At 48.8% G+C, this 26,890-nt stretch overlaps 1 protein-coding gene and 1 long non-coding RNA gene across 7 annotated transcripts in view; one reads left to right on the top strand and one right to left on the bottom strand.

Annotated features, from left to right (window-relative positions):
- Positions 1-16,111, bottom strand: part of HNF1B (HNF1 homeobox B) — a 53,606-nt gene extending 37,495 nt beyond the window's left edge. For 3 of the 6 annotated variants that reach the window (XM_059669668.1, XM_059669664.1, XM_059669665.1), the window contains exons 1-4: positions 15,520-16,111; positions 10,897-11,096; positions 5,541-5,805; positions 3,757-3,992 (exon numbers count right to left, since the gene is read on the bottom strand). In XM_059669668.1, the coding sequence (XP_059525651.1) occupies positions 3,757-3,992; positions 5,541-5,805; positions 10,897-11,096; positions 15,520-15,863 (1,045 nt within the window). In that variant the 5' untranslated portion in view covers positions 15,864-16,111. The remainder of the gene's footprint in view (positions 1-3,756; positions 3,993-5,540; positions 5,806-10,896; positions 11,097-15,519) is intronic. The other 3 variants (XM_059669669.1, XM_059669666.1, XM_059669667.1) reach the window with 1 other exon arrangement.
- A 140-nt stretch (positions 16,112-16,251) lies between these two features.
- LOC132218446 (uncharacterized) lies at positions 16,252-19,430 on the top strand. Its single transcript, XR_009449200.1, has 2 exons — positions 16,252-16,387; positions 16,942-19,430. It is a non-coding gene; the product is annotated as an uncharacterized LOC132218446 (long non-coding RNA).
- The last annotated feature ends 7,460 nt before the right edge of the window (positions 19,431-26,890 follow it).

Raw genomic sequence — 26,890 nt, 5'->3', positions numbered from 1 at the left:
ATAAGAACGAAGACAGTGTGTGTGGGGTGAATGAAGGCTGATGAAGACCTGCCCCTCCCTTGCTGTCGCAAGGCAGCGGGGTGAGTCTGCTGAGGGTGGTGGGGTGAGTTTGCTGAAGGTGGCCAGGTGAGTCTGCTGCAGACTGGAGCAAAGGGTACAGCAAGCAAGGCCACCACAGATCACGCAGCCAGATCCCATGGCTTGGTCCAAGGCTAGCCCAGCTTCCATCCGTGCCAACTTCCTCCTCCTCCTCAAGCCAATCAATACAAGCACCAGTCTCCAACCAGCCCTTTTCCTTGCCGCAGCCCTGCTCTCTGACCTTTCGGGGGCCTTTCTCTTGATTCCACTCCAGAATGGAGGTAGGGGCCATCACTCCGGGCCCGCTCAATGGCCTCAGAATGGGCTGTCATGGGGCCTATAACCAGGGACAGCTCCTGCTGGCAAGAGTTGGAATGGGGGGTGGGGGTGCAGATAAAGGCTTTCCAGGCTGAAGATAAATGGCCGCCTGCAGCCTGCTACAGTAACTTCAGGCCCCCAAGAAGAGCAAACAAAGGGTGCCCCTGTGACACTCCCTGGAAAGATGAAGGCCCATCAGCGGCAGCCAGGCTGGTTCAAAGCCCCAACTTAATTGTCAATTAAGCATGCATAAGGGACACAAAGCCATGACAACCAGGGACTGCATGCTGATGTGTGATTGTAAAGCCGGGAGGGGCTACGCTGAAAACAGCTGATTCTGCTGACAGTGTGTTTGTAGGGCACCTTGTAACCAATCAGCCGCTGACAGAGGCAAAGTGCTCCTCCTGCCACTCCTATTGTGCAGGACATTCCAGGACCAGGGTCACCCCGTGGTCATCGTGGGCAAGTGGGCCACAACGCGCCAAGCGTGGCTGAGAGGGAAGGGATGCCCTCCTTTCCAGGAAGAGGCTGTAAGGGAAAGATTTGTCTCTAAGGTGCCTCCAGTCCTCCCGGCTCAGATGCTGGTGTTTGGAGGGGAAGGAAGGAGGAGATGTGGCCGGGGGTGGGGGGGTTGGGGGGGTGCTGGGGCCCTGTCTTCACAGCTCAGCCTTAGAGGTTGCTAGTGCTGACGCTGGATGCTGGTTTCTCCTCAGACACCACAGTAGTTTGTATTCTGCATCCAGTTACAGTTTGGACCTGGTTAGAGACCCAGAGACCTTACCTTGGTCGTGGGGACTGTGATGAGAAGGAAATACATGGGGCTCTGCGGACCAAAGCCTTCCCTGAGCACTGGGCTACAGCCTGCTCTCTGCCTGGCCCCAGGTGCTTTCCCGAGGAGCCGGTCACAGCTCATGTGCCACCCGCCCCGGCAGCCTGAGAGGGGGCCGCTGGAACTGATCCCCACTTCCTGCACCCCAGGCACCAGCCCAGGCTCCGGACACATCTCACTGCCTCTCAGCAATAAGGCCCCAGTGTGTGAAATTTAAAAGGAAATAGCTTTCTGCTGCCTATCATTTTTTCCCACTGTTTAGTCGTCTGTAATGATAATGACAATGACAGCAGTTATGGTTTATTGGGAAAGATAGTATTCATACATTTTCTCATTTAACCTGCACAAGGACCCTAGGAGGTAGGTACTGTCTCTCCATTTTACAGACAGTAAACTCAGGCTCAGAGAAGTTACGTGAACTGGCCACATGGTAGTTATGGGAATTAACCTGGTTGATTAGAACCAGGATTTAAAACCAAGTCCAGAGAATCCAGTCCCCGAGTGTGAACAAGGACTAGCTTGATCAACCCGCAGTGAAAATTAAGGCAGAGGGAAAGGCAGACAGTACAAGAGAACAGCATCCCACGGTTCTGGCTCTACAAATAGCAATCTGTCCCTAGAAAGATGCATGAACCCCCAAAGATGACCTCAATTCCAAGCTAGTTCTGGGGGACTCCACGCTGGCGTGATGCCTGCCAACTAGATAATAAGCTCGCAAGGGCAGGGACATGTGGCTTCCTCATCACTAGCATGGTGTTGGGACTTGGTACGCGCTCAGAGCACACCTGTGCTGGGGAAAATGCGGCATGGGAATCAGCAGCCTCGGTTTCCATCTTCACCGTCCCTCCCAGGTCTAATATCCCATGATTTTTTAAAAGGCCAAGGCTTCTGGGGACCCCAGAAAATCCACTTCCGTAGGATGCACCTTCGCAGACTGACCAGAGAGAGGGGTGTCTGGGCCCTGCCTAGCCTCCAGGACCTGCTGCCGTCCCTCCAGCCCAGCTCCCGGGGCCTCCCGTCAATACACAGAACGCCTAAGCTAACGACTCCGTGGTGACCTCACCACAACCCCAGCTTGTCAGAAAGCTGCTGGGCCTTTGTTTGGCTTGCAGGCTCCCTGACTTTGGTGTGGAGATCACAAGTCCCAGGACAATAGCCATTGTCTTCTCAATAATGCCCCTTGCCCCAGCCACACCCCCCGCAGCTCCCAGCTCCAGCTCCATGGATCACTGCGGACAGCAAGTGCTCTGGTGCTGCTTGGTGCCGGCCACAAGCCATTTGCCCCTGTCCTCTGAACCCTGCTTTGAATGCCCATAAAGGGGCTAAGTTACTCTGCAATCAGGCCAGTGTTGGTCTGGGGGCTGCACTGCCTCTCCAGAGTAACCAATCTTTCTCCCCATGTGGCTGAGCCCTTCCTTCTGTGGGATCTGGGTCCAGAGAAGTTCTGAGCCCTGGCCCGGGCTTTACACTGGACAGAGACAGCTCCCAGAGACCCCTGAAGAGGTCATGCTATGGGAGGGTACAGTGTGAAACAAATGCTTGGATACCACCCAGCTGGTTGCTCTGGGCCTGCACCCCCCCACTCTCCCCCCCACCCCACCCCACCCCACACACACACAACACTTAGGTCAGCTCCAGATCTCCAGCCCCTCCCAGCAGAAGGGCAACCAGCAGGCAAGGGGAGGAATAGGCTTCAGAACCACTCCCAGGTTAGAAATGGTGCCTGGCTCTCCTTTCACAAGTCCTATCCCAGAGCAGGCAGGGGACCATCACATACTTTGTCTATACAACCATCAAACCAGCCTCAATAAGCACACCCATCCCAGGAAGCCAGCTTTCCTGCAGGAACGAAGCCCCAGGAGGAAATACTCACCCCAGCCTATGCCTGATGCAACACTCAGCATATAGGGGTGCTTTCCCACAATGAGGATGTGGGATTCCATCCTGACAAGCCCATACCCCACAGCACAGGCATCCTAACCCAGGCCAGGGCCTGGCACACAGACACACACAGTAGGAACTCAGTTGGTTTATGCCAACTCATCATGGCAAATATTTCAAGTGACTCCACCCTAACTCTGGCAGAACACAGAACCAACAAGCAGAGGCTTCCCATAGAGTGGCCCTTCCCCAGAGGTCCCTGGGCTCCTGTTGCTGGAGCTAGACAGAGCCCTGACAGGCTATGGACAGGCAACCTTTCTGCCTGCGGTTTGCATCTAGCACACCAATAAGGTAGGCCTCTCAGTCCAATCTGATGGTGGCACTGACCTGCTGAGTCATCAGCCACAGAGGAAGAGGAAAGGGGGCCAGAGAAGAATGGGGCAAAGGGCTCTCTGGAGGCTGACCAAGGACTCAGAGGAACCCTGACCACAGCCACACACTCTTCACAAGAATATTCTGGCAACAGGAAGGGCTGGCTGTTGGGCCATCCCAAAGCATATTTTCCTCTGAAAAATCTTGAGCCAGTTGAGACCCTGGGGAGAAGCAGACTGATCGGATGGCCGAGGCCGTAGGGTCCAGGGCGTGCCTACCTGACAGCTTGTTGGGAGGAGAGGCACTGGGCTGGTGGTGGGGGGAGCCGTGGGAGAGCAGGGGGTTCAGGCTGTGCGTCTGGTTGGAGCTGTAGGCATCCATGGCCAGCTTCTGCCGGAACGCTTCCTCTTTCCTGCGGTTTGCAAACCAGTTGTAGACACGGACCTCAGTGACCAGGTTGGAGCCCAGGCCGTGGGCTTTGGAGGGGGAGACGCCTCGCTGCAAACATTCTGCCCTGAGAATGGATAGAGGGGAGATGGTGAGCGAGGGTGGCCAGGGGCGGCTGGCTCTGCTTGGCCCCAAACACATAACCCCAATGGTTTTGGCCCCAAACATATAACCCCAATGGTTTTGGTTAGGAGTGTGAAGAGGCCAAGGAGAGAGCAGAAGCCTGGGGAAAAAACCTGCCCAGAGAAAAAGTTGCCCATGTAGTTCTCTGCTGAGATGGCTGGAATGGGCTGAACACAGGTACCAAACAAGCCCTGATGCCTGGAAGCCAGGGCTTAGCCTCTGATGAGGCTCCAGAAAGAAGAGAAGAGAGCAAGATGGGGACAGGCAACAAAGCTAAGTGGGTTTCTTGACCCCTCCTCATATTGCTCCTCTTCCCGCCCTACCAAAGGCCAAGTCCTCCACTGGCTATCTGAGTCCCTTCATAGCACTCTAAAGGAATTCTGGTCTTTTGGGGTTTGGACACCCCAAACGAGTGCCAGGGAATCCAGACCCTTTATTTTCACTACAGAAGTCCCCCCCAAAGAGCAGGTTTGAGAGAGATTCTTAGACATCACTGGATGCTGTCAGGGGGACAAGAGCACAGCCTGAGGACTCTGTGACATGCACAGCTGACCGCTCTGCCTTCCTATTTTCTGGCCTGACCTCCCTCGCCACATCCTTCCACCATCAGAGCCAGTCCAGCCAAAGACAGACAGAGCCCAGAGCCAAGAACAGAATGTTTAAAAAGTCACTGTTGGACGCCTGGCCAGTGTTGCTCAGTGGTTGAGCGTCAACCTATGAAACAGGAGGCCGCAGTTTGATTCCTGGTCAGGGTTGTGGGCCTGATCCCCAGTGGGAGCGTGCAAGAGGCAGCCAATCAATGATTCTCTCATCGTTGATGTTTCTATCTCTCCTTCTCCCTTTCTCTCTAAAATCAATTTAAAAAATTCTCTTTCAAAGTCACCGTTGGAGTCAGGGAGGAGGGAGGCAGGAATGAAACAAAAAGATATCTCAAGGATATCTAATAGTTTTCTTTAAAAGTATATGTAGTTGTTAAGATACAAAAAGGACTCTTAAGCAGTATGGGTACGGTGCACTGAACAGATCCAAGTTTCCTTTGGGGCCAATGGATTTACAACTGGTTGAGGATAGAGTCAGTCTGGGACTCCCGGATAGTTTTTCCCTGGTCTATACGAAGGTCAGACAATGAGTCCCATTTCGCTGGCATCGTATTTTAGACCAGCACTCTCCAGACTATCCTCCCTGGAATAACAGTTCACAAAGGGAGTCCTCAGGAGAAAAGATTGCATGGTTCACAACCAATTCAACAAAGCTAAGTGGGTTTCTTGACTACAGGACCTTTATGACTCCCTACGAAGAAGTATGCATATGCTATTCCTCAAATTTATTTATTAGGGACTCGAAATTACAGTTCTGTGGAACGTGCTTTGGGAGACCCTAGTTGGGCCACACGTGTCTGGGTAACCAGTGTCTCAATGTCCCAGGACCCAGGGAATGGATCTCAGGTCCGTGTGTTTGCCCGCCGGCTCGAGGGAGCTTCCGGTGGTGTTACCTGTTGCACTCTTCCACTAAGGCCTCCCTCTCTTCCTTGCTGGGGTTCTTTTGCCGATCGTAGGCCTGGTACAAGATTTGCTGGGATGCGGGCCCCCACTTGAACCGGTTGCGACGCATCTTCTTGTTGGGGGGCTCAGAGCAGGCATCATCGGACTGCCCAGGCCCCTGGCTCTGTTGGCTGAACTCTGGAAAGAGAAACAGCAGCTGATCCTGACTGCTTTTGTCTGTGATATTTCCAGAACTCTGGACTGTCTGGTTGAATTCTGAAAAAAGAGAAAGGAGTAGATTTGATAGGGTCTACAGCCTTCACTTGGCAGACAGACAGACGAACAAAAACATGTTTATCCCTCTCCCCTGAGCTTCGCGGCCTGCCGTTATTGTATGCGAGGATACGAAGGGGAGGCTCCAGACAGGCCCCTCATGGCCCACCTCAGTTCATGCCACCAAAGCCACCCCTTTCCTTTCTTTGAAGGAGCTCAAAGGTGGTCAAGCATTGTTTTATAAGAGCAATTTATTATTACTTTTCCCCGTTGGTTCACTGGCCTCAGACATGAAGCAACCCTCTGTATCCTGAACTCTTGTTATCTTGATGTCAAGGGGATGAACTCAACCAAGTCTCAGGTCTAGGGGGAAACTGCTCAACAAACAGCTCTCCCCACCACTCCTCTCTCCTCATATGTCCTAGGCATCTACATTATGATATTATGCTCTTAGGAAAACCTCAAACCTCAAACTTTTGACCACAGCTTCAAAATAAACATAACCAAAGCTTCGTATTGGAAAGAGAAAAGTTCTTTAAGAATCAGATCACTTCAAAGGCAATGGGGTGTGTGTGGGGGGGGGGGGCGGGGGTGTACACCTAGGGGTCTATTTATGAGGGAAAGGTCTTACAGACTCCTCCACACGTTTGAAAGTTGGCAAATGCAGAAGACAACAAACACAGGACTCTTCTAGGAACGGCATTAATGAGTTGGAGAAAGAGAAATGCAGATGGAATGATGCTCCCTGTCTGTCTAGGTCCCAGGATCCAGGCATATCATGACCCTCAACACATTTTGGTTGAAAGAATGAAAGAAAGATGGCAGCTTGCTCAGTAGTGATACCCTAGCCTTGTGGTTTAAGTGAGATTTGATATTTACTTATGGAAGGAGAGAGCTTGTTGTTCTCTTCCTTACGTCTGCTTGAAGCAGTGCTCATCGGGGTGACTGATTCCATTTTACAGATGAATAAGCATAGAGGCCAAACACTCTGCTGAGCCAGGACACCTAACAGATTCATTTCCTAACTCCTGGTCCCCATGTTCTGGACCTTGATGTTTTTCTCTCTTGGTTCCTAAAGTCACACCCATGGCTCTCAGAGACAACTAGATCCAAAATCCTCAAGGCTCAAAGTCAGGCCACTACTTAATGCTTGAACCCCTTCTACCACACCCTACCAAGTGGTCCTCCATCTATACACCTCCAGCAAGGGGGAACTTGACCACACCAATCTAGGGATTAATTTCCACTTTGGTGCATCACAAGGAGCAGTGGGCCCCGAATGCCCCTGGCTTCAGGACCCCAGCTGCAGGTGGTTATCGGGCTCTGCTTAACTAACTGCTGACTGGCCAAGTCAATGAGCAGTCTCCCAGGTTGATGGACTGAACCCGTCACTGGGGCCTTTTATTTGGGTCCCACCCACTGTTGACGATTCTCAGGCCATTGCGGGCTCTGTTTTCACTGGTCCCCAACAATTCCTTGAGATACCTAGGAGAGTTTCTGCCCAATTTGCTGGCAGGAAGTCACTGACTCAATGGGTCAATGTAGAACCAGCCCCAGCCAAGTTACTTAAGTCCCTGGTCCCTCAGCTTCCCCATCTGTGGAATGGGACTAGGTGAAAACCTAAGGGGCTCTAAATATCTTAGAACAGCGGTTCTCAACCTGTGGGTAACGACTCCTTTGGCGACTCCTTTCACAGGGGTCGCCTAAGACCATCCTGTATATCAGATATTTACATTTCGATTCATAACAGTAGCAACATTACAGTTATGAAGTAGCAACGAAAATAATTTTATGGTTGGGTCACAACATGAGGAACTGTATTTAAAGGGCCAGAAGGTTGAGGACCACTGTCTTAGAACATGTACCCCTAGTCAGGATGATGATGATGACCCCAATTCCTATGGAAGCTATACTTTTCAAAGTGCTTTCACACCTCCTATGTCATTTGGTCTTCACAGCAGCAATCTAAATACAGTCACTTTAGGGACGATTAGTCAGAGGAGCAGAGAGAAGGTCTCTGCTCAGTGGGGGTCTGCCTCAGTGTCCTCTCTCCTCTCCGTGGCCCTGTGGAACCACCATGAATAGCAGCCCAAGCCAGTAAGGCTAAGCCTAAGGACCCAGGTCAACTTGAGGTTCTTCACTTGATGTGAATGGATGTAATAACAGTTAACATTTATTGAACCCTTTCTATGGTGTTGAGCCAAGTTCTCTAAATGTGTCCCTTCATCTAATTCTCACAACCTCTCCATGCAACAGGTATTGCTACCTCAATTTTATAGATGAAGAAAGCGAGGTTCAGGCTGATTAAATGACCTGCCCAAAGTCACATGGATGTGGGGCAGAAGCCAGGTTGTGAACTCAACCCGTAGCCCCTAAGGCTCGTAACCAGCAGCCTTTGCATCACTTCTCACTAAAAACAAAACACAAATAATACACCTACAAAACCTCCAAATCTGACTCAGGTGGAGGTAACAAAACTGAATCCTGGGGTTTTGTCTGTGGTGGGTGTGAAACACATTCACAACCACCCTTGGTGTGGGGACTGCCTGTCTGTCAGCTGTCCTTTGAGAAGGCAGCAGCCCGCATGGTGGTCAGAACTCAGGTTCAGACAGGCTGACTTGCCTGTAGGTGCTCAATAACATCCAGGCTCTGTCAGAGCCTTGGCCCTAACCTCTCTCAATTTTTGAAGAACGAGATTCTCCTAGGTTCTCCAGCCACCACCAACTCTCCACTTCTTTCCAGATTAATGGGGGGAGGGGGAGCGGGGACCATGAGGCAATAAGAAGAGAAAGAAAATGTTCTCTGCTAATAGAAATAAATTTGAAGAAGTTGGGTGCAGTAAATTCTTTATAGGCTCAGAGGCCGGCATGGACAAGGAGATTCTACATGCAAAGAAGGGCCCATGAATATTACCATTTATTATTTTTGGTTTTCAAGAAAATTTGTAATCAAGTTACAGCTTTTTAAAATTATCCTACCTCCTTTGCTTCCTCCCACCCCATTCACACTGTCCCACTTTTATTTATCTCACTTCCTAATTTTTATCCGTCAGACTTTGGTTCAAATGTCACCTCCTCCAGAAAGCCCTCCATGATATCTCCAGCCAGTTTAGTAATTCCTCTGATGTCCCTTGAAATACCTTTATAACAGCCTTTAGAAAGCAGTTGTCATTATTTATTCAAACATTTCATCCCTTCATTAGGTTGTCAGTCTCTGGAGAAAAGGCCCTGTGTATCCCACAGCAGAGCACAGTGCTTGGCACCTAACAGGAGCTTATATAATATTTTCAGAATAAAGAAATGTTTCTGAAGCTCTTAAGCTTTGTCTCATTTGACTTTGAACAACAACAATTTAAAAACTCCCTTGCACCACTATCATACATTTTTATAAAATGTCGCTTCTCAAGGATCTTGAGAAATTTCTAGGACTTCTTGTCTTTTTAGAAGCTCCCAGTTCGCCTCTTCTTTCTGAGGGAACTCCCATTGAACACAGGGAGGCAGCTCAAGCTAAAGATATTGCATGGGGCCTGGCTCCTGAAAATGGACTTTCAGGAATTACAGAGTTGCTTCAGGTCAGAAACCCAAAATTTTCCCAAACTAGTCACCACGGATGATGGATCAACCCAGAGACCCTTCCCCGACACAGCAAGGAGCTCTCACTTTACTGCTTCTAATCTATCCATATAATGCTTTCAACAGAAGAGCAAATGACCACAATATAAGATGAATGTCTAAAAAAACCTGTCCTTCCATCATGAAGGCCTTTCCAGCCCCCAGACACCGAGACAATAAATATTGAACCAATCACTCTGGAGCAGTGTATGACAGAAAACAAGAATGATTTTTACAAGTGGCCGTCCAGCTAGAGGGGGATAAAACTAACCCAGAAAGTGATGGAAACTAATATCTTGACAAAGACAGAGAAACTCACAGCCCAGGGGACAGTGTGGGGAAGACTGAAAACTCACACAAAATTTTCCTAGGAAAAGGGTAAGATCAAAATAATTAAAGTATTGCTTTGGCCAGTGTGGCTCAGTTGGTTGAGCATTGTCCCATGCACCAAAACATCACTGGTTTGATTCCTGGTCAGGGCACATGCCCAGGTTGGGGGCTCAATACATGGTCATGTGGGAGGCAGCCAATTAATGTTTTCCACATTGATGTTTCTCTCTCTCTTCTTTCCTCTCTCTCTAAAAATCGATAAAAATATATTTTAAAAAAATAAAGTATAATGTAAAAGTATACTTTTCCTAAAATAAAAACAGTATGTTATTCATACTCGGGCCATTCAAATGAAGTTCAAACTTCCTTAGACTTCAGAACAAAAATCTCTCAGTATTACTGTGTGAAAGAAATCTTGGGACAGAGAGGACAGTTGGGAATGAGAATGACAAGAATTGATTGGTCAGAGTTCCAAAGGCAGACACTTCTCCTGAGTCCTGCCCTAGTGAGAGTGAGAAGCAGCTTCTTCATTAGACAGGCTCACAAGCTGAGGTCCCCAAAGGACCAATTTTAGTAAATGTGAGCAGCACCTTAAATTGCTTCAGAACTCAGTAACTACCCTCACACCCACCAAAACAAAACAACCACAACAACAACAAAACACGATCAGGTTCTGAATGTATGTATATATAAATATTCTCTATTTTTAAAAATATGTTTCCAGAGGGGAGAGAAATAACAATAAGTGATCAATAGGATTGATTATGAAATGTCTTCCTTGGGAACTTTAATCTGTGTCAAGGGGAGCTGCTTTGCTTACTTTGAGGATAATATTCCTCTGTTACCCTCTTGGTTTCAAAGAGAAAGATGTTGGAAGCAAGGGCCAAAAATTTCAAGGTAAATTGCACACACTGAAGGACTTGTCAAAACACCTGGCTCGGCAGTAAAGGAACCATGGAAGGAGGAAATGCCATAGCATAGGCTAATCCATCAAACAGCACCGAGGACGGCCAAATCCACCTGCTAGCTTCATATATGTAGCAAGTGCTATGAAGGCTTTCTTGATGAGGTGAAAACTGAGGTATCCCACCGGGGTCAGAGTTAGGGCAAAGGTCACTCCAGGTTGAGGCAGAAGCCGAATTAAAGCACTTACGTCGGAGGATCTCCCGCTGCTTTCGGACGTACCAGGTGTACAGGGCGGCGCGCTTCTGGGTCTTCATAGGAGTGCCCTTGTTGAGATGCTGTGAGAGGTGTGACTGGTTCAGACCCGTGACATCGACCACCTCCCTCTGGGGGATGTTGTGCTGCTGCATGTAGCCCTTGATCATCTTGGCAGCCCTCCAGGGGTCCTCACTAGACAGATAAACAAATGGTTAGGGTGCTGGTGGAAGATGTCTGGGGAGAAATATTCTCTTTCTATGGGTTTTACCTAAACTCTGTGCAATACCCTGATCTTCACCTATTTCTTCACCTGTCCAAGTTACATCCCTGGGAAAGAGGTGAGGCCAAAATAGAACCTATATCGTACTATATGAGAGCTCCTATACAGTGCCCTCCATCCCTTTCTTCTTCGATTAGGAGGGGGAAGATGAAGATGACTTCTTGTCTTCAGGAATGGGGAAGCATGGCCAGTGACCAGCACTCGTTAGGCAGAAAGAAAAGATCCTATTTTATTTTGGTTTCCTTCGCTTGCCTGGAATGTGAGAGACTTAAAAGACAGGAGCCCCATTAGAAAGTGGACATGCCACTGGCTTGGGGCTGGGCAGACCGATCCTACCAGGATAGGGGGTAGCATCAGTTTCTCAATTTACCTAGACCTCGCCCACATTATTTCCCTTCTGAGTGGGTGTCTGTTTCTTGTCTTATAAAATAGGAGTAAAACATATATGTCCACCTCCTGAGATGCAAGGAGGACTTCTTAGCCAGATAGTAAATGGTATTCCAATTTTTTGAAAAGTTTTAAGAAGTAAAATAACGTTCTCCCTGGGACTGAAAAATCACTCCATTGGGGCAAACAGGTAAAGTTAAAAAATAAATTTCACCACAGCCACGCCTCCCAAATAAAACCTAATGGGGACAAATAAATAATTTTGATTTCTGAATAAGGTATTACCTATCCCCAATGCCTTGTTTTCCTGTATTCCTACCTTTCTGCCCTAACAGGGTAAGAATATCTGAAAGGCAAATTTTCTCCTAAATTTCAAGCTTCAAAATATAAGAACTTGCTTATATTTTTCATTTCTCATAAACAGTGAGAAATGGGGTACAAAAGGCCTCTTTAAAACAATGAGTTGATGCCTTTGAATTTTATTTATTCAAAATAGTTTCAATTTTGTCAATATCTTTTCTTGCTTGTTGAATAGGTGACTTGAAACTGAGATAGCATTTAAAAAAAACAAATAATGTATAGTATAGAAAAAAAGTGTTAAAGAAGCAATATATCCACATACACTATTTAATGCAGCTACATATTTAATTTTAAAAAATCAACATCCCTTTACTGTATGTTGATATATATAGTAGCCTGATAGAACATGAAAAAAAATGAAGGGAAAAATTAGTTTCAGATAAAATAAAAAACGGTGTAAAGTAGAGATCAAAACAGATATGGTGTTGCAGATTAAATAACCAATTTGTTTCTAAATGGTGCCTATAATATGTCAAATAAAATAAATTTTGTTTAGTGAATTAAAAATCTACTAATTAAATTGGTATAGTTTGTAAGCATTCAAACAACAGGTTATTTTAGCAGTTCTTTGATATTAAATTCGTGAGAACAGATGTTTTTGAGAAACGCAAGCTTTTAAGATTAATTAAATATAAGTTAATGACTTTCTCAAGAATTAAAAAGGTTGCTTCCAACTAATACAATATAATAAAGCAACAACAAGGACAAAAAGAAATGAGAAAATGCAAGTACAGTTTCAAACATGGAGAATTCACCTCCAGTACGAGAAAAAGAATGTAACATTTTGGACATACGTGTATCAGAGATAATTTTAAAGCTTATTTCTGGTGAGTATTTCCACAGATATTTTTAGGGTAGAAAAACACTTTCAGCAGATAGGAGTAATAATGGCTAAAGTTAGAAAAAGCATCTGCTTCCGTTAATATCGCTTTAACAGATTCTTTGGTTATTGTTGTTTTGCTTACATTTCTTTACCTGTGTTAACTTTGTGTGTCTAAGAAACCTAGTGAAACAGTGTAATGTTCTAAGATCTAAAGGTTCTGTGGAAAGAGTGAATGAGCTCAACAACTGGGAAGGTTTAAAAAAACAAAAGCCCACGAAAACCCCATGAACTGCAGCAAACCTGTAAGCCGCACCGAAGGACTAGAGTCGGGGGTAAGATGGCGTAGTTACACCTTTACAGCTTTCTGCCCCGGGATTTACAGACATTCACCGGGAAGAGCTCAGAGAACTGGTTCCTTTTTTAACATTAGGAAATATTCCGGGTTCCTGCGCCCGGTAAGTCCACGGCTCCGGAGAAGCGCGCGCGGCCATTGTGCTCGCGGCGCAGGTGTCAAACGCCCGCCCGGGGCGCGGGCACAGCCGCCCGGCGCGCTCCTCTCCAAACAATACCCGCCCGGCCTCGAGCGGCGACGCCCCGGGCCCCGCACCGCCTCGCTCCGGCTCCTCAGCAAGTGGCCAACTTTCCCGACGCCGGGGCGCCGGCGGCACGATCCCCGACCCTTCCTTTCTCGCCTCTCTCGTCCAGAAGGTATCCGGTGCGGTGCGTGCAGGAGCTCCAAAAAGTGACTTTTCCTGTTCTTTTCTTCCCGCCTTACGGGAACGGCGTGAGCCAAAAGGGGAGCGCTTGTGCCTGGTGCTCAGAACCGACTGTGCAAGTGCCATGGGAACCGTTAGCAAGTTCTTGAAAAATTACTTTAATCAAGTCCGACAACTCCCGAGCTGGGGGAGGGAAGGCAGCGCAGCTTGGGGCGGGGAGAGAAACCTGGGGTCTGTCCTGGGTCTGCGTCCCGGCGAGGGTCTTAGGCCCCCCAGGCTCGCTCCCCACCCGCGGGAGCCGGGGCTCGGCGGACGGCGGAGGGCGGCGCAGGCGTCGGCCGCGCGGGGGCTTGGCCTGAGCGCCCCGCAGCGCCGTGCGTGCCCGTGCGCGCCGGCCGGAGCCAGCAGCCCCGCGCCCGCGTTTGGATTTCCTTCCCTCTCTCAGCCGCGTTTACAACTTCACCAATGAATAACCCGCCTCTCTTTTCAACCTAATCGCGACTCTTTGTGTATCTTTCTGTTGATGATTTATAGAAATAAATTAATAACGCCCTAACTCCACGTGCTGCCGTTTATGTTACCTCTGTGCTGCGTCCAGCCCCGCGTCGGGCTGGGTGCGGAGGGGCGCCCCGGGGCGCCCCGGACTCCCCAGATTTGCCCAGAGCCCGGCTAGAAGGTGGGCGTCTGCGGCCGGGCGGATAGGCCCAGGCCCCGCAGGCCCGGCTGGCGGGCGGCGGGAGCTCCGTCAACCCGCCAGGCCCTGGTGCACCTCCAGGCCGCCCAGGCGCCCCAGTCACTCCTTCCGACCCGTCTCACCTTCCTGCCCCCGAGCCCTCGGAGGCGGGAGAGAAACCGCCTCTGCACCGGGGGGAAACAAGGGGAGAACCTCAAACCCCTGCCTTGTAGCAAAGTTCTTTTGGAAGAAAAATCTAGACGTCCCCCTGATTGTCTTGGCTGGAGAGTAAACCGCCGGGTCCCCAGGTAGCAAATTCAAATGCAAGGTCACCTCCCACCCCAAACTGCCGCTGCGGGCGTGCGACCGAGGCTGCCTGAGCCCAGGACGGGACTTTGGCCCCGGCCCTGCCTGGAAACCGCGGCGCTGAGGAGTCCGAGGCCACGCGAGGGGCTCGGTGCTGGAGCCAAGTGGCCGGAGGGACGCGCACTCTAAGGGAACTGCTCGGCCCCTTCAATAATTAGTCACCAGCTGTCAACGCCTCAAGCCGGTCTACGAGGCCCAGCAAACGACCCCGAACAGGGAGACGGACCGCCGGCCAGCCGCCCGAGTGCCCCGGGGACGCCGGGATGTCACCGGCGAGATCCAGAAACGCCCTCCTTTCTCGGGTTGCGACCAGGTCCGCTGCGACCTGGGGTTTGGGCCGCACTTGCCTCTCGCTCCTTTGCTTAAGTACACGCACTTTCCTTTGCCCAGTGCGGGTCCACCCTGGCCCTACAACAGACAAACCGTTTCCTTTGCGAATCTGCACCTGTTTGGGGGATTCCGGATAGCCCTGGGGCCTAGCAAGGGCGCTGCCGATGGGAGTGGGGGTGCAAATGGGAGAACTCGCCCCCCAGGTCCCGGCCCGGGTGCAGCCGGCCCCTCTGCGAAGTGCTGCGGGGCACTGTGCCGTAGGCCGGCCTGCGTTCTCCTGGACCGAGAGGAGGCGGCCAGGAGAAATGCGTGGCCTGCGACTCGTGGGGCCCGAGCCGCTGCCCCTGGGGAACCGCGGCTGTGTCACTGCACCCGCTCGCACCTTCCGTTGCGCGGGCAACCCTTAGGCTGAGGGCTCCGCCGCTGGGTTCCCACAGGCCCAGCTCCAGCTCTGCCGGGAGGGCCCCTCGGCCCGGACACTGGCCCGAGCCGGGCGATAGGAAGCCCCAGGCTCCGGGCCGGCCGGGGGAGAGGCTGGGCGGGGTCCAGGTGTTGGGAAGAGAAGCCGAGCAGCCTCGGGGACTTCTCCGATGGGAAGTAGGCAGCGCGCGGGTGGTCGGGCGCAGGGCGGCTCAGACACCGGGGCTCGGGCGCATTCTCCCGACCTGGTCCGCACCTACCTGAGCATCCGGTCCACCTCCGCCCGCTGCTCCACCGCCTCCTCCGTGTTGAGCGCTTGCAGCTCCTTGAGGATGGGAGGGGTGTCATAGTCGTCCCCGTCCTCGGAGCCCTCGTCCCCGGACAGGCGGCCCTTGGCGTGGCCGTTCGTTAAAGTATGGAAGACCGGCTTGGTGTCGGGTTCGGCCCCGCTCCCGGGGGACAAGGGCAGGGTCTCCAGCTTCACCCCGAAGCTCGGGGAGGGCAGCAGTTCCTCCAAGGCCTGGACCAGCACCTCCTTGGTGACGCCGGAGCTCAGCAGGGCGCTCAGGAGTTCTTGCTGCAGCGACGTGAGCTTGGACACCATTTTCCAAGGACAGAAAAGGAAGGGGGGGGATGTAGGTGCGAGAGAAGAGGGTGGTGGGGAGTTTCACAAACGAACCCCAAGTCCAGGAAGCCCCCCACCCTTCAGCCTCCAGACACCTGTTACTCCCCGGGGTCCCGGAGTCTCCTCCGAGAAGTCAGAAAACTTCTAACTGGCCATGATCGCCACCATTAGGCCATATAAGATATGCAAATCAGCGGGGAGGCCGGCTTTCGGCAAGATGCAAATGACGGTGGGGAGGGGGAAAACCGAGAGCGGGAGAGCCCGAGGGGCAGACGTGGGGAGCCGGGGACCCGGGCGGGAGCGGGGCTGGCCGGGCCCATTGTGCTCCCGCTGGGGGGCCGAGGGCCTTCTTGTACTGGTTCTGTTTATCAGCCAAACTTTAGGCGACCTTTGGACTTGGGAAGCAAGGAGTGTGCGGCCCGGCGTGGAAGGCTCCGGGCTTTCCCGCCGGCCGCAGGGCCGGCTCTAGTCTGGAGAGAAGAAACTGCGCCTCGGGGGCCCAGGTGAGAGCTGGAGGACCTTGGGGTGTTCTTGGAGCTAGGTCTAGGGGATGGAGGAGGAGGGGAGAGGAGAGCCCCTCCGAGGCGTCCGAACCAACGCAGGTGGAGGGCCGGGGGAGCCCCGGACCTGGGGGCAGGGTGGGGGGATGAGCGCAGCGACCTCGTTTATTTGTGCTCTGCCGTCCCCCCGGCCGGCCCCCTCTAGCCGGCTCGGCGGTGAGATTTGCAGAAATGTCGCCTCTGAGCGTAGGCGAGCGGGAAGGAGGCGCAGGCTAATGTATGGCCGGGGATAGTAGCCAAAGCTCTTGACCCAGCACCCAGCACCCGGGCCGCCCCAGCGCCAGGCCTGGCCCAGCTGTGCGGGGAGCTGGACGCTTGGGCCTCGCGCTCCAGTTTAAACCCAGAATATCAAAGCGCCTCCGCTTTCGGGGTAAAATTAGGATTGAGGGGGGACCTCCTTTCTAGCAGTGAAAGCAAGGCGCGGCCTGCATGCAGCTGGTGGACAGTGGGCGGCCGCGCGTCCCACCGTGACCCACTGCCTTCTGGTTTATTCACAGCTGCGGGACACGAGCGGCTCCTGGTCTAGGCCGCACTCTGCAGACGCAGGGAGAACGCACACGTTGAGAAGGCGTCCAAGAGGGAAATTCGTTTTGTTTCGTTTCGTATTGTTTTTCCCACCCCGGTCTGGGCCAGGAAGGAGGCCGGGAATCTTTCGGCACCATAGAAACTTCACCTGCATCTCCCTGGGGCGTGGGCAGGGCAGGAAGGACGCCCACGGGCGCCCATGAAGACAGCGCAGGAGAAAGAGGGGAACGAGCTTTTCTTTTCTTTCTTTCTTTTTTTTTTTTTTTTAGGGTCGACTCATCACAGACCCATAGTTTCTGGGGCAGAGAACATCCCTTTCCGCTCTCTAAGCCTCAGTTTCATCTGTAAAATATGGATCCCTGCAGTGCAGGGGTGGGGGCTTGTGTGCATTGAAGGGGACTCCCTGGAAAACCCCTGGGGTCTGATAATGCTTGGCAGTCTGGGGAGGCAGGAAGCCAGTTCCCAGTAGTAAAATCTCTGCAGGCTCAGGGTTCTCCAAGTCCAGCAGATCCAGCGCTGGGGTTGGAGGGACTAAGAGATTAGGAACAAAAATTCAGACCCCTCAGGGAATTAGCAAAGCTGCTTCTAAGCAAATTCTCCTCTACCTTCCCCACTTTAAACAGGTAATTAGGAGGAAGTTGGGGTTAGTTTCAGGAAGAGAAGAATTTCAATGTGGGGGAGGAAAGCTCTCAATCTGCTAAATTCAGAGTGAAATCTAGGTGTAGGAAGGCCGATCCTCCCAGAGTCACTGATCCAAGTCAGGCTGCTAAGGAACTAGGGCTGTCGCTTGGCAATACAGAATCTGCTACACATGTGCTAGGAGCCGAAAAGAAGGGGTGGGAAGGGGGGAGGGGTTGTGTGCATGGAGCCCTGGGGGAAGTTTGCACTTATCTCAGACTCTCCCCGAGAAAGGGGTAGGTAATAAGTTCATGGAAATGAGGTTCCTTCATTTCACCTTATTGTCTTTGGTTTGTTGTGACATAGGGGAGGTCCTGGCCCCTCACGGTTCAGCCCCCTGGGAGAACATTCTCTGCCTACCCAGCTCCCCTCAGCCAAGATAATGAAGTGTTGAGAGTAAATGTCCCTGGAGAACATGCTCTTTGTCTCTGTCTTCCACTTGCTATCATGATGGGAGCAGTCAAGTGTGATGAAGATCAGTTTCTGTGTTGAGCTGGAAAGACCCATTAAAAAACCAGCCATCACTTCCCTTTTAACCACAGAACTTGGATTTGTAGTTCCAACTGCTCTGTGCCCAGTCTGACTCTCCTTTCTCTCTCAAAATCCAGGTGGCGGCAAACCCATTCTTCCCCCCTACCCCAAGCAAACTATGTGGACATACAGGAAGTTTCACGAAGTAGAGGGGAAACTTCCTATGAGTGTCCAGATAGTCTTGCAGGTGATGTATTTTTACCCGGCAATTTCCGGTAACCCCCTGCCCAGATGGACCTTGTGTATGCCACCTAGTGCGATATGAGCGCTCACAAAGTAACTGCAACTACAGGTCTGTGCACAGATCCAATACCTACTCCTTCATATGGAAATTTTAAGAGAAAAGCGTAACCATCCCAGCAGATAGTCCTACAAGATGTGAGTCAAAAATGCTGGCTAAATGAATTGTCTCATGAAATCCTTTGGTTAAACTTCCCCCAAACGGAAGAAATAAGAGTACAGTGGAAATACTCTTTGTTTATGCTTCACATAGGATAAGGTGGCGATGGACTGATAGAGCAGCCCCGTTTTAAAGATGGGAAAATAAGACATAGGACATTTTAAGGAGTTGTTAATGTAAAGGCTGAGTGGTTATTTCTGGATGATGCCATAAAGGTAATTTTTGTTTCCTTATTTGTACTTCTCAGTTTTCTGAGTTGTCAGCATGGAAGTTGTAGAATACCTTTCCTAGACACAAAAGGGTATTTTCTATGTGATTCCATTTATACGAAGTTAACAAGCAGGAAGAATCAATCCATTGGGATTGAAGTTAAAATCGATATTACTTCTGGGTATTCGTAGAGATGGATGGGTCATGAGGGAGCTTTCTGGTGTGCTGGAAAAGTCCTATATCGTGATTGGGATGGTGAGTACATCATCAGGCTATACATTTAGGGTTTGTGCATGTTACTATAAGTTATAACTTAGTAAAGAGTAAGTTAAAGCACTAATTCCAAAGTGTAAAATGTAAAGAGTGGATGGAAGTCACCTTCTTACTCTATCCCAACTGTTTACTGTTGACATGTGACCCTCCAGCTTCTTTTCCACTTACCATATATAATCTATCACCATTAAAACCTACAGACCGATATATTCCAGGGGTTGACAAACCTTTTCTATGAAGTGCCAGATAGTAACATATTTTAGGCTTTGTGTGCCATACAGTCTTTTGCACAAGTACTTAACTCTGCTGTTATAGATAAACATACATGAATATGTGTGGCTGTATTTCAGTAAAACTCTATAAAAACAATGGGCTGAAGACCTTGTATGCATATATGCATAATCCATGAACCCAGACAGTGGGGTGGTAAGGGCCTGGGGCAGGGAGCTGGGGTGGACTGGAAGGGGACAAGGGGGGGATAAAGGGGACATATGTAACACTTTCAACAATAAAGATTAATAAAAACAATGGACTGGCTGGATTTGACCCATGCGCCCCAGTTTCTCAACAGTTGGATAAAGCACCCATGTAGGTAGAAATAGATATGAAAGAGACCGAGGGGCATCTCACTTCACTCCTTTAAGTTTGGGATGAGGAAGCAGATCCAGGGAAGAGAAATTACTTTCCTAAGAGACACAGCAGCATGCACTAGGGAAATCCTGGCTTTGGAGTCAAATAGACCAGCTGCTTTCTGGAAGGGTGTGTGTGTGGGCCGGGGCGGGATGGGGTGGAGGCGGAGGGGGGGGGGGAGGCGGGGAAGGGCAGTGGCTTTGGGCAAGGTGACTTAATTTCTTTCAGTTTTCACATGATCACCAAACGTAAATGGTGATAATAATGGAATTGATACCTCATCGGGTTATTGGAAGAATTACATTAGATAACACAGAACACCTTGCATGGGGTTGGCACAGGCAGGACTTGGTTTCATACGTGCTTCCTCAAACACAGCATGTGGCTCAGGGGCTCCCTGCCTTCCTCCGCTCCTACTCGTTCTAAATGCACAGCTTCTGGGGTAAGTTCCCTACAGACACGACCAAGTGTCTACTATGGGCGAAGCCTTTTGCGGAGAGCTGCGAGGTACTGACAGATGGACACGGGAAGATCTCCAATCCCATCCACCCCGGCACTCAGCTTCCCTTCTAGACACCCCTCCAGCTCTGCGCTTTTGTTTCCCTACCAGACATTTCCGGGGAAACTCCTAAGCGTAGAGGAGATTTCCCTCATTTTGATTCAACTATTCACATCCTTCTGCTGGGTCATTTTTAGAAATAGGGTGTTTCCAGTAGTTTGTAAAAGATTAAATTAAAAATTAGCGACCTAGTATGCTATTAAACTAATAAATACTACACCTAGCAGAGAGAGCCTTCACTCCAGAGCAATAATCTATTCCCCTTTCTTTTATTACACCCATTAAAAGTGAGGCTGGCAGGCGGCCCAGCACACAGCAGGTGCTCCATAAATGTTTATTGAATAAACAATATGGGCTAGGCTATGGTGTTTAGAGAGCGGAAAAAAGCAATGCCCTTGACTAAAATTTCTTAGAATCTGTTTTCAGATTAATATTCAAATACATGTTAATGAGATGCCCTTGCTACTCTTTCTCCTTTATTTCTCCTCACAAATCTATGAGGTAGACCATCTCTCTGCATTCATGATGAGGAAACGGAGGCTCCGAGAGGGTGGTAAGGATTGGCCCAGGGGCCCACAAACAGAAACGGAACCTTGGACTTGAACTATGGATTGCCTAATCCCATGCTTAGTGTCTCCCGTCAGCTCTTTCCCATCTTCTGAGCCCTCTACCCACTTCAGCAGAGGGGGAGCACATAGAAACACCCGGAACAGTCTCAGCACAGAGAGAGACCTTGTGATCGTGTGTGTGTGGTGAGAGGGAGACCAAAGTCTTCCTAAGGAGATACCTGCCACATAAAGAACTATCATGTTTGCTCAGTGTTTTATGGTGTGCAAAGATCTTTCTCCTTTTGTTTGATCCTCAAAATAGTCCTGCAAAGAAGGGAAGGCAGGCATTAGTACTCACATTTCACGGATGAAGAAACTGAGGCTCAGAGAAAAAAAAATGACCCCCTGAAGATGCCAGAATCACCATCTATTGACCCAAGTCATCTGAATTTAGACTCCACTGTCTTCTTTACAAGACTGTGTTTGTATAATGACAAGATTAGTGCAAAATGCTGCCCAGGAGCAGATACAAGACCTAGGAATAATAAGACACGATGAGAGACCCGCATTTCTCCATCCAATGCCATGCTTCTGTGATGGAAAAGCTTGGAAGGGTGTCGGCAAAGGCTTTGGGTCCAATCTATGAGTCAGGAACTGCTGCCTGCTTGGTATTACCCTGGGTCTTGCCCACTTATGTCTCCTCTCCTCTCCTTCTAGTTCTTAATGGTAGAGCACAACCAGGGAGGACCCTGGCCCTGCCCTGCCAGCTTGTGTCTGCTCAGGAGCGCTGTCCACAACAGGCACCTTGGGCATCCAGGTGGCCACTAGGCTTCACGCTCAGGGGTGGCATCCTTTAGTGCCCTGGTAAGTAGACAAAGACCCTGCTTCTGGGCCTGGGGGGGGGGGGGGGAGGAAGAGCCATCAGGGGTGCCAAATCAATGTAGCAAACATTTATTGAGCACCCACTATGTGCTGGGCACTGCAGGAGGTATCCAGCACTGCTGGGGTGAACAAGATTCAATTTCTGCTGTAAAGGAGTTGGTTATACAGTGGGAGAGACAGACACGTATGCTCTTAACTTCTATTGCTAGATAGAATGGAACAGGCTTTACACTAAGTGCTGTGCTGATTGCTGTACAGGAAGCCTCTCATTTCCTCCTCATAACAGTCTCAGGAGACAATGTCATTATTCCTATTACTCATTTTCTCAACTGATACTCAGAGAGCTTGGCTGCAGAGAGCCTGCTGTTGCTCACACCCAGCTGAGATTCAAAAGCAGCTCTGTCTGGCCTCAGACATTTCCTGTACCAGCCAGGAGGCAGCGGCAACACGGGGATCAGTGTGTGGCTCAGAGTCAGGCTCACGTAGGTTTGAAATTTGCCGCTGCTGCTGCCTAGGCGTGACCTTGGGCAAGTTTCCACTCTGAACCTCAGTTTCTTCAACTGTAAAAAGGAAAACAGTGTCGAAATTGGCAGGAAAGAGAATAAATATAAACAACTGGCACAATTAATAAGCAGCAACAGATGCTAGTCATAATAGGAGCAACAGCCAAGTTCTGTGGGGGCTCAGAGCCCTGGAAGGGTAAGATTTTGACAACAAAACACCAGAGAGCATTTCAGGCAGAAAGAGGAGCTGAGCAAAGCTTAAAGGTCAAACCAGATCCCACAACTTCTCCGAAAACTTGCTTTAAAATTTATGATCTGCAGCAGGAAGCTTTCCTGATTAATCCTTTCCCTTCTAATCATCTCATCTCCACCCACCCAGCCCCCAGCCCTGTAACCTGGGATCCGCAAGGTCTCACTTCTTCAGGAATACCCCAGCTAACCCCAGGTTGAGTTCAGTGCTTCTCAACGGAGGGTGGTTGGGGCCCCTAGGCGAGATTTGGTAATGTGTGGCATCCTGAAATACTAATAATTTTGCCTTTGAACTTCTGTTTTGTAAGTGAAATTTGATGGGACAATGGAGCATGCCCCAGGGACTTGGTGCCTCAGCTCACAATCCCACCCTGCATGTGCAAGGCCCAGAATACGTTCATCTATTCATCCACAGGCATCTATTCAAGCGTTTACTAAATGTGAAGTGCTGGGGATTTAAAGGCATAATTCCTACCCTCAAGGAGTTCTGTCTGGCCAGGGAGCCAGAGAGTTTGAACTCCACTTAATAAAGCATCACAGTTGCTGTGAAATGAGCTCCCAGAAGACTAAGGATTACAAAGAAGAGAGAAGACCCCACAACGCCTTTTCTAAGGAACTCTCCTTAAGCCAGTTTGGTGTAACTCAATCATTTGCAGCACTTAGCTTGTTTGCTTACCAAGTAAGTACCTTTCTGAGTCAAGCACTATTCCGGATACTGGAGACACAGCAGGGAGTAAAACAGAGGGTCCTGTCCTCATAGAGCTGCCACTCTAGCGAGGGGGCAGAGGCCATGAAACCAGTCAGTGAGCACATACGTAGTACTTCAGCGAGGGCAAGCTACGGGGGGAAATCCAACGGCGGGGGGATATAGGAGGGTGTGTGGGAGGCACTATTGTGAGTGAGGGGTCTTCCGAGGGAAGACTTTTCAAATAAGTGACATAGACCCGGAAATCAAACGTGGTGTAGTTTCTCTGCAGTGACAACACTTCTTGGGGTATCAAGCCTCCACCCTCCTCACTGCTCAGGCCCTACATGCACCCCCAAAATCCCTTGGGAGTGCAGTCAAAGGCACTGACCATAGATAGCAATGAAAAAACGTTATTCAGAGTTTCCCCAAGAAATCTGAGGCATTTCTATACACCAATAGTGAACTTTCAGAAAGAGAGATTATAAAAACAATCCCATTTACCATTGCACCAAAAAAATTAAGCTACCTAGGAATAAACTTAACTAAAGAGGTAAAAGACCTCTACTCAGAAAACTACAGGACATTGAAAAAAGATATAGAGGAAGACATAAACAGATGGAAGAACATACCGTGTTCATGGATTGGTAGAATCAACATCATTAAAATGTCCATACTACCCAAAGCAACCTATAAATTCAACGCACTTCCCATTAAAGTACCAACGGCATACTTCAGAGATCTAGAACGAACTTTCCAAAAATTCATCTGGAATAAAAAAAGACCCCGAATAGCTGCAGCAATCCTGAAAAAGAACAAAGTAGGTGGGATCTCAATACCAGATATCAAGTTGTATTACAAAGCCACTGTTCTCAAAACTGCCTGGTACTGGCACAAGAATAGGCATATAGATCAATGGAATAGAATAGAGAGCCCAGAAATCGGCCCGAACCAATATGCTCAATTAATATTTGACAAAGGAGGCAAGAACATACAATGGAGCCAAGATAGTCTCTTCAATAAATGGTGTTGGGAAAATTGGACAGATATATGCAAGAAAATGAAACTAGGCCACCAACTTACACCATACACAAAAATAAACTCAAAATGGATAAAGGACTTAAATGTACAACGGGAAACCATAAAAATTCTAGAAGAATCCAAAGGCAACAAAATCTCAGACATATGCCGAAGCAATTTCTTCACTGATACAGCTGCTAGGGCACTTGAAACTAAAGAGAAAATGAACAAATGGGACTACATCAAAATAAAAAGCTTCTGCACAGCAAAAGAAACCATCAACAAAACAACGAGAAAACCCACTGTGTGGGAAAACATATTTGCCAATGTCATATCTGATAAGGGCCTAATCTCCAAAATTTATAGGGAACTCATACAACTTAACAAAAGGAAGATAAACAATCCAATCAAAAAATGGGCAAAGGACCTAAATAGACACCTTTCAAAAGAGGACATTCAGAAAGCCAAGAGACATATGAAAACATGCTCAAAGTCACTAATCATCCGAGAGATGCAAATCAAAACAGCAATGAGCTACCATCTCACACCTGTCAGACTGGCTATCATCAACAAATCAACAAACGACAAGTGCTGGAGAGGATGTGGAGAAAAAGGAACACTTGTGCACTGCTGGTGGGAATGCAGACTGGTGCAGCCACTATGGAAGACAGTATGGAGTTTCCTTAAAAAACTGAAAATGGAACTCCCATTTGACCCTGTGATCCCACTTCTAGGAATATATCCCAAGAAACCAGAAATGCCAATCAGAAAGGATATATGCACCCCTATGTTCATAGCAGCACAATTCACCATAGCTAAGATCTGGAAACAGCCTAAGTGCCCCTCAGTAGATGAATGGATTAGAAAACTGTGGTACATCTACACGATGGAATACTATGCTGCTCTAAAAAGGAAGGAACTCTTACCATTTGCAACGTCATGGATGGAACTGGAGAGCATTATGCTAAGTGAAATAAGCCAATCAATAAAGGAAAAATACCACATGATCTCACTCATTCATGGACAATAGAGACCATTATAAACTTTTGAACAATAATAGATACAGAGGCAGAGCTGCCTCAAACAGATTGTCGAGCTGCAGCGGGAAGGCCGGGGAGGGTTGGGGGGCAGGAGGTAGGGGGGTAAGAGATCAACTAAAGGACTTGTATGCATGCATATAAGCATAACCAATGGACATAAGACACTGGGGGATAGGGGAGGCTAGGGGACTGTCTAGGGCGGGGGGATAAAATGGATACATATGTAATACCCTTTGTAATACTTTAAGCAATAAAATAAAAAATTTAAAAAAAAGAAAAAGAAAAAACGTTATTCAGAGTTTAAGGGGCTTTTCTTTAAAGCAGAAATTGGTCAATGCTCCTCTCAGTAAAAAAAAAAAAGTTTGAGCACCTCGATCCCATTATTTCCTGACTCCATGTGCTACTGTATTAATAGTTTAGGCTTGCCCTGATCAGTTTGGCTCAGTGGATAGAGAGTTGGCCTGTGGACTGAAGGGTCCCCGGTTCGATTCCGGTCAGGGGCATGTGCCTTGGTTGCAGGCACATCCCCAGTGGGGAGTGTGCAGGAGGCAGCTGGTCGGTGTTTCTCTCTCATTGATGTTTCTGACTCTCTATCCCTCTCCCTTCCTCTCTGTAAAAAATCAATAAAATATATTAAAAAAATAGTTTAGGCTTATTATAAAGCCAACAGGAAAATACAAAGGCCATGGAATTAACATCAATATAAAAATAAGCGCTAATATTTTCAGCCTATACCCACACGTATCACTTTGGGACCCCGTTTGGATGCATGAAAGTACTACTGCATTTTATTTTATTTATTTTATTTAATTTTATTTAATTTATTATTTTATTTTATTTTTTATTTTATTATTTTATTTTATTTTATTTTATTTATTTTATTTTATTTTATTTTATTTTATTTTATTTTATTTTATTTTATTTTATTTTATTTTATTTTAAAGTGAAAACCTGGCTAGAGGTCGCCAAATATCTGCCTCTTGGGATTCTTTTTAAAGATTTGAATAAAGAGGAAATTGATTGAAGGTATAGAATGAGAGAAAGGAAAAGAGGAGAAAAGGAAACGGGGAAATGAGAAAAAGAGATAAGATAAATAACATTTTAAAAGGAAAAGAAGAAAAAGGGAAAAGAAAAAGAAAGAGAAAGAGAAAGAAGAGAGCGAAAAGAAAGGGGGGAAAGAGAGAGAGAGAGAGAGAGAGAGAGAGAGAGAGAGAGAGAGAGAGAGATGTTCTCCAGATGCCACTGGATAGAGGCAGTGAGGAAGTTCTCTGCCTGCCTTTGCCCAGACCTCACAGTCGGGTAAGAATGTTCTGTCACAGTCCGTAGGCTGGACCTTGGCCTCTGCAGACACTCAGAATCAGTGGCTAATGAAGTGGATATTATTTTCCGGCCCATGTCTCTTACCCTGTGGCTGGCTCCCCTCTGCGGCCCTCACCTAGCAGGGGTGTCAGGAGTGATGTGGAGGCTGATTTTCCCATCACTGTCCCGCACACCTCATTAACTTCCCCTTGCAGCTGGAGATGACCATTATGGGTTAGAAAAGCCGGCGGGTTCTTCAGAGAGCTGAGCAATGCACAGTTTCCCAGAAGTTTCTGACCCAGGAGTTTTTTCCCTGTAGGACAAGGGGGGATGCGCTTCTGATTTACCCACCACCAGACGCAAGTGGTGTTTGCAGCTCCCAGAGAAGCCTGAACACTTTTTTTCTTTTTAGAG

Source organism: Myotis daubentonii, chromosome 16 (assembly GCF_963259705.1).
Source record: "Myotis daubentonii chromosome 16, mMyoDau2.1, whole genome shotgun sequence".
Taxonomy (NCBI): Eukaryota; Metazoa; Chordata; class Mammalia; order Chiroptera; family Vespertilionidae; genus Myotis; species Myotis daubentonii.
The sequence above is the reverse complement of the archived record's forward strand: the minus strand, read 5'-3'. Positions and strand labels throughout refer to the sequence as shown.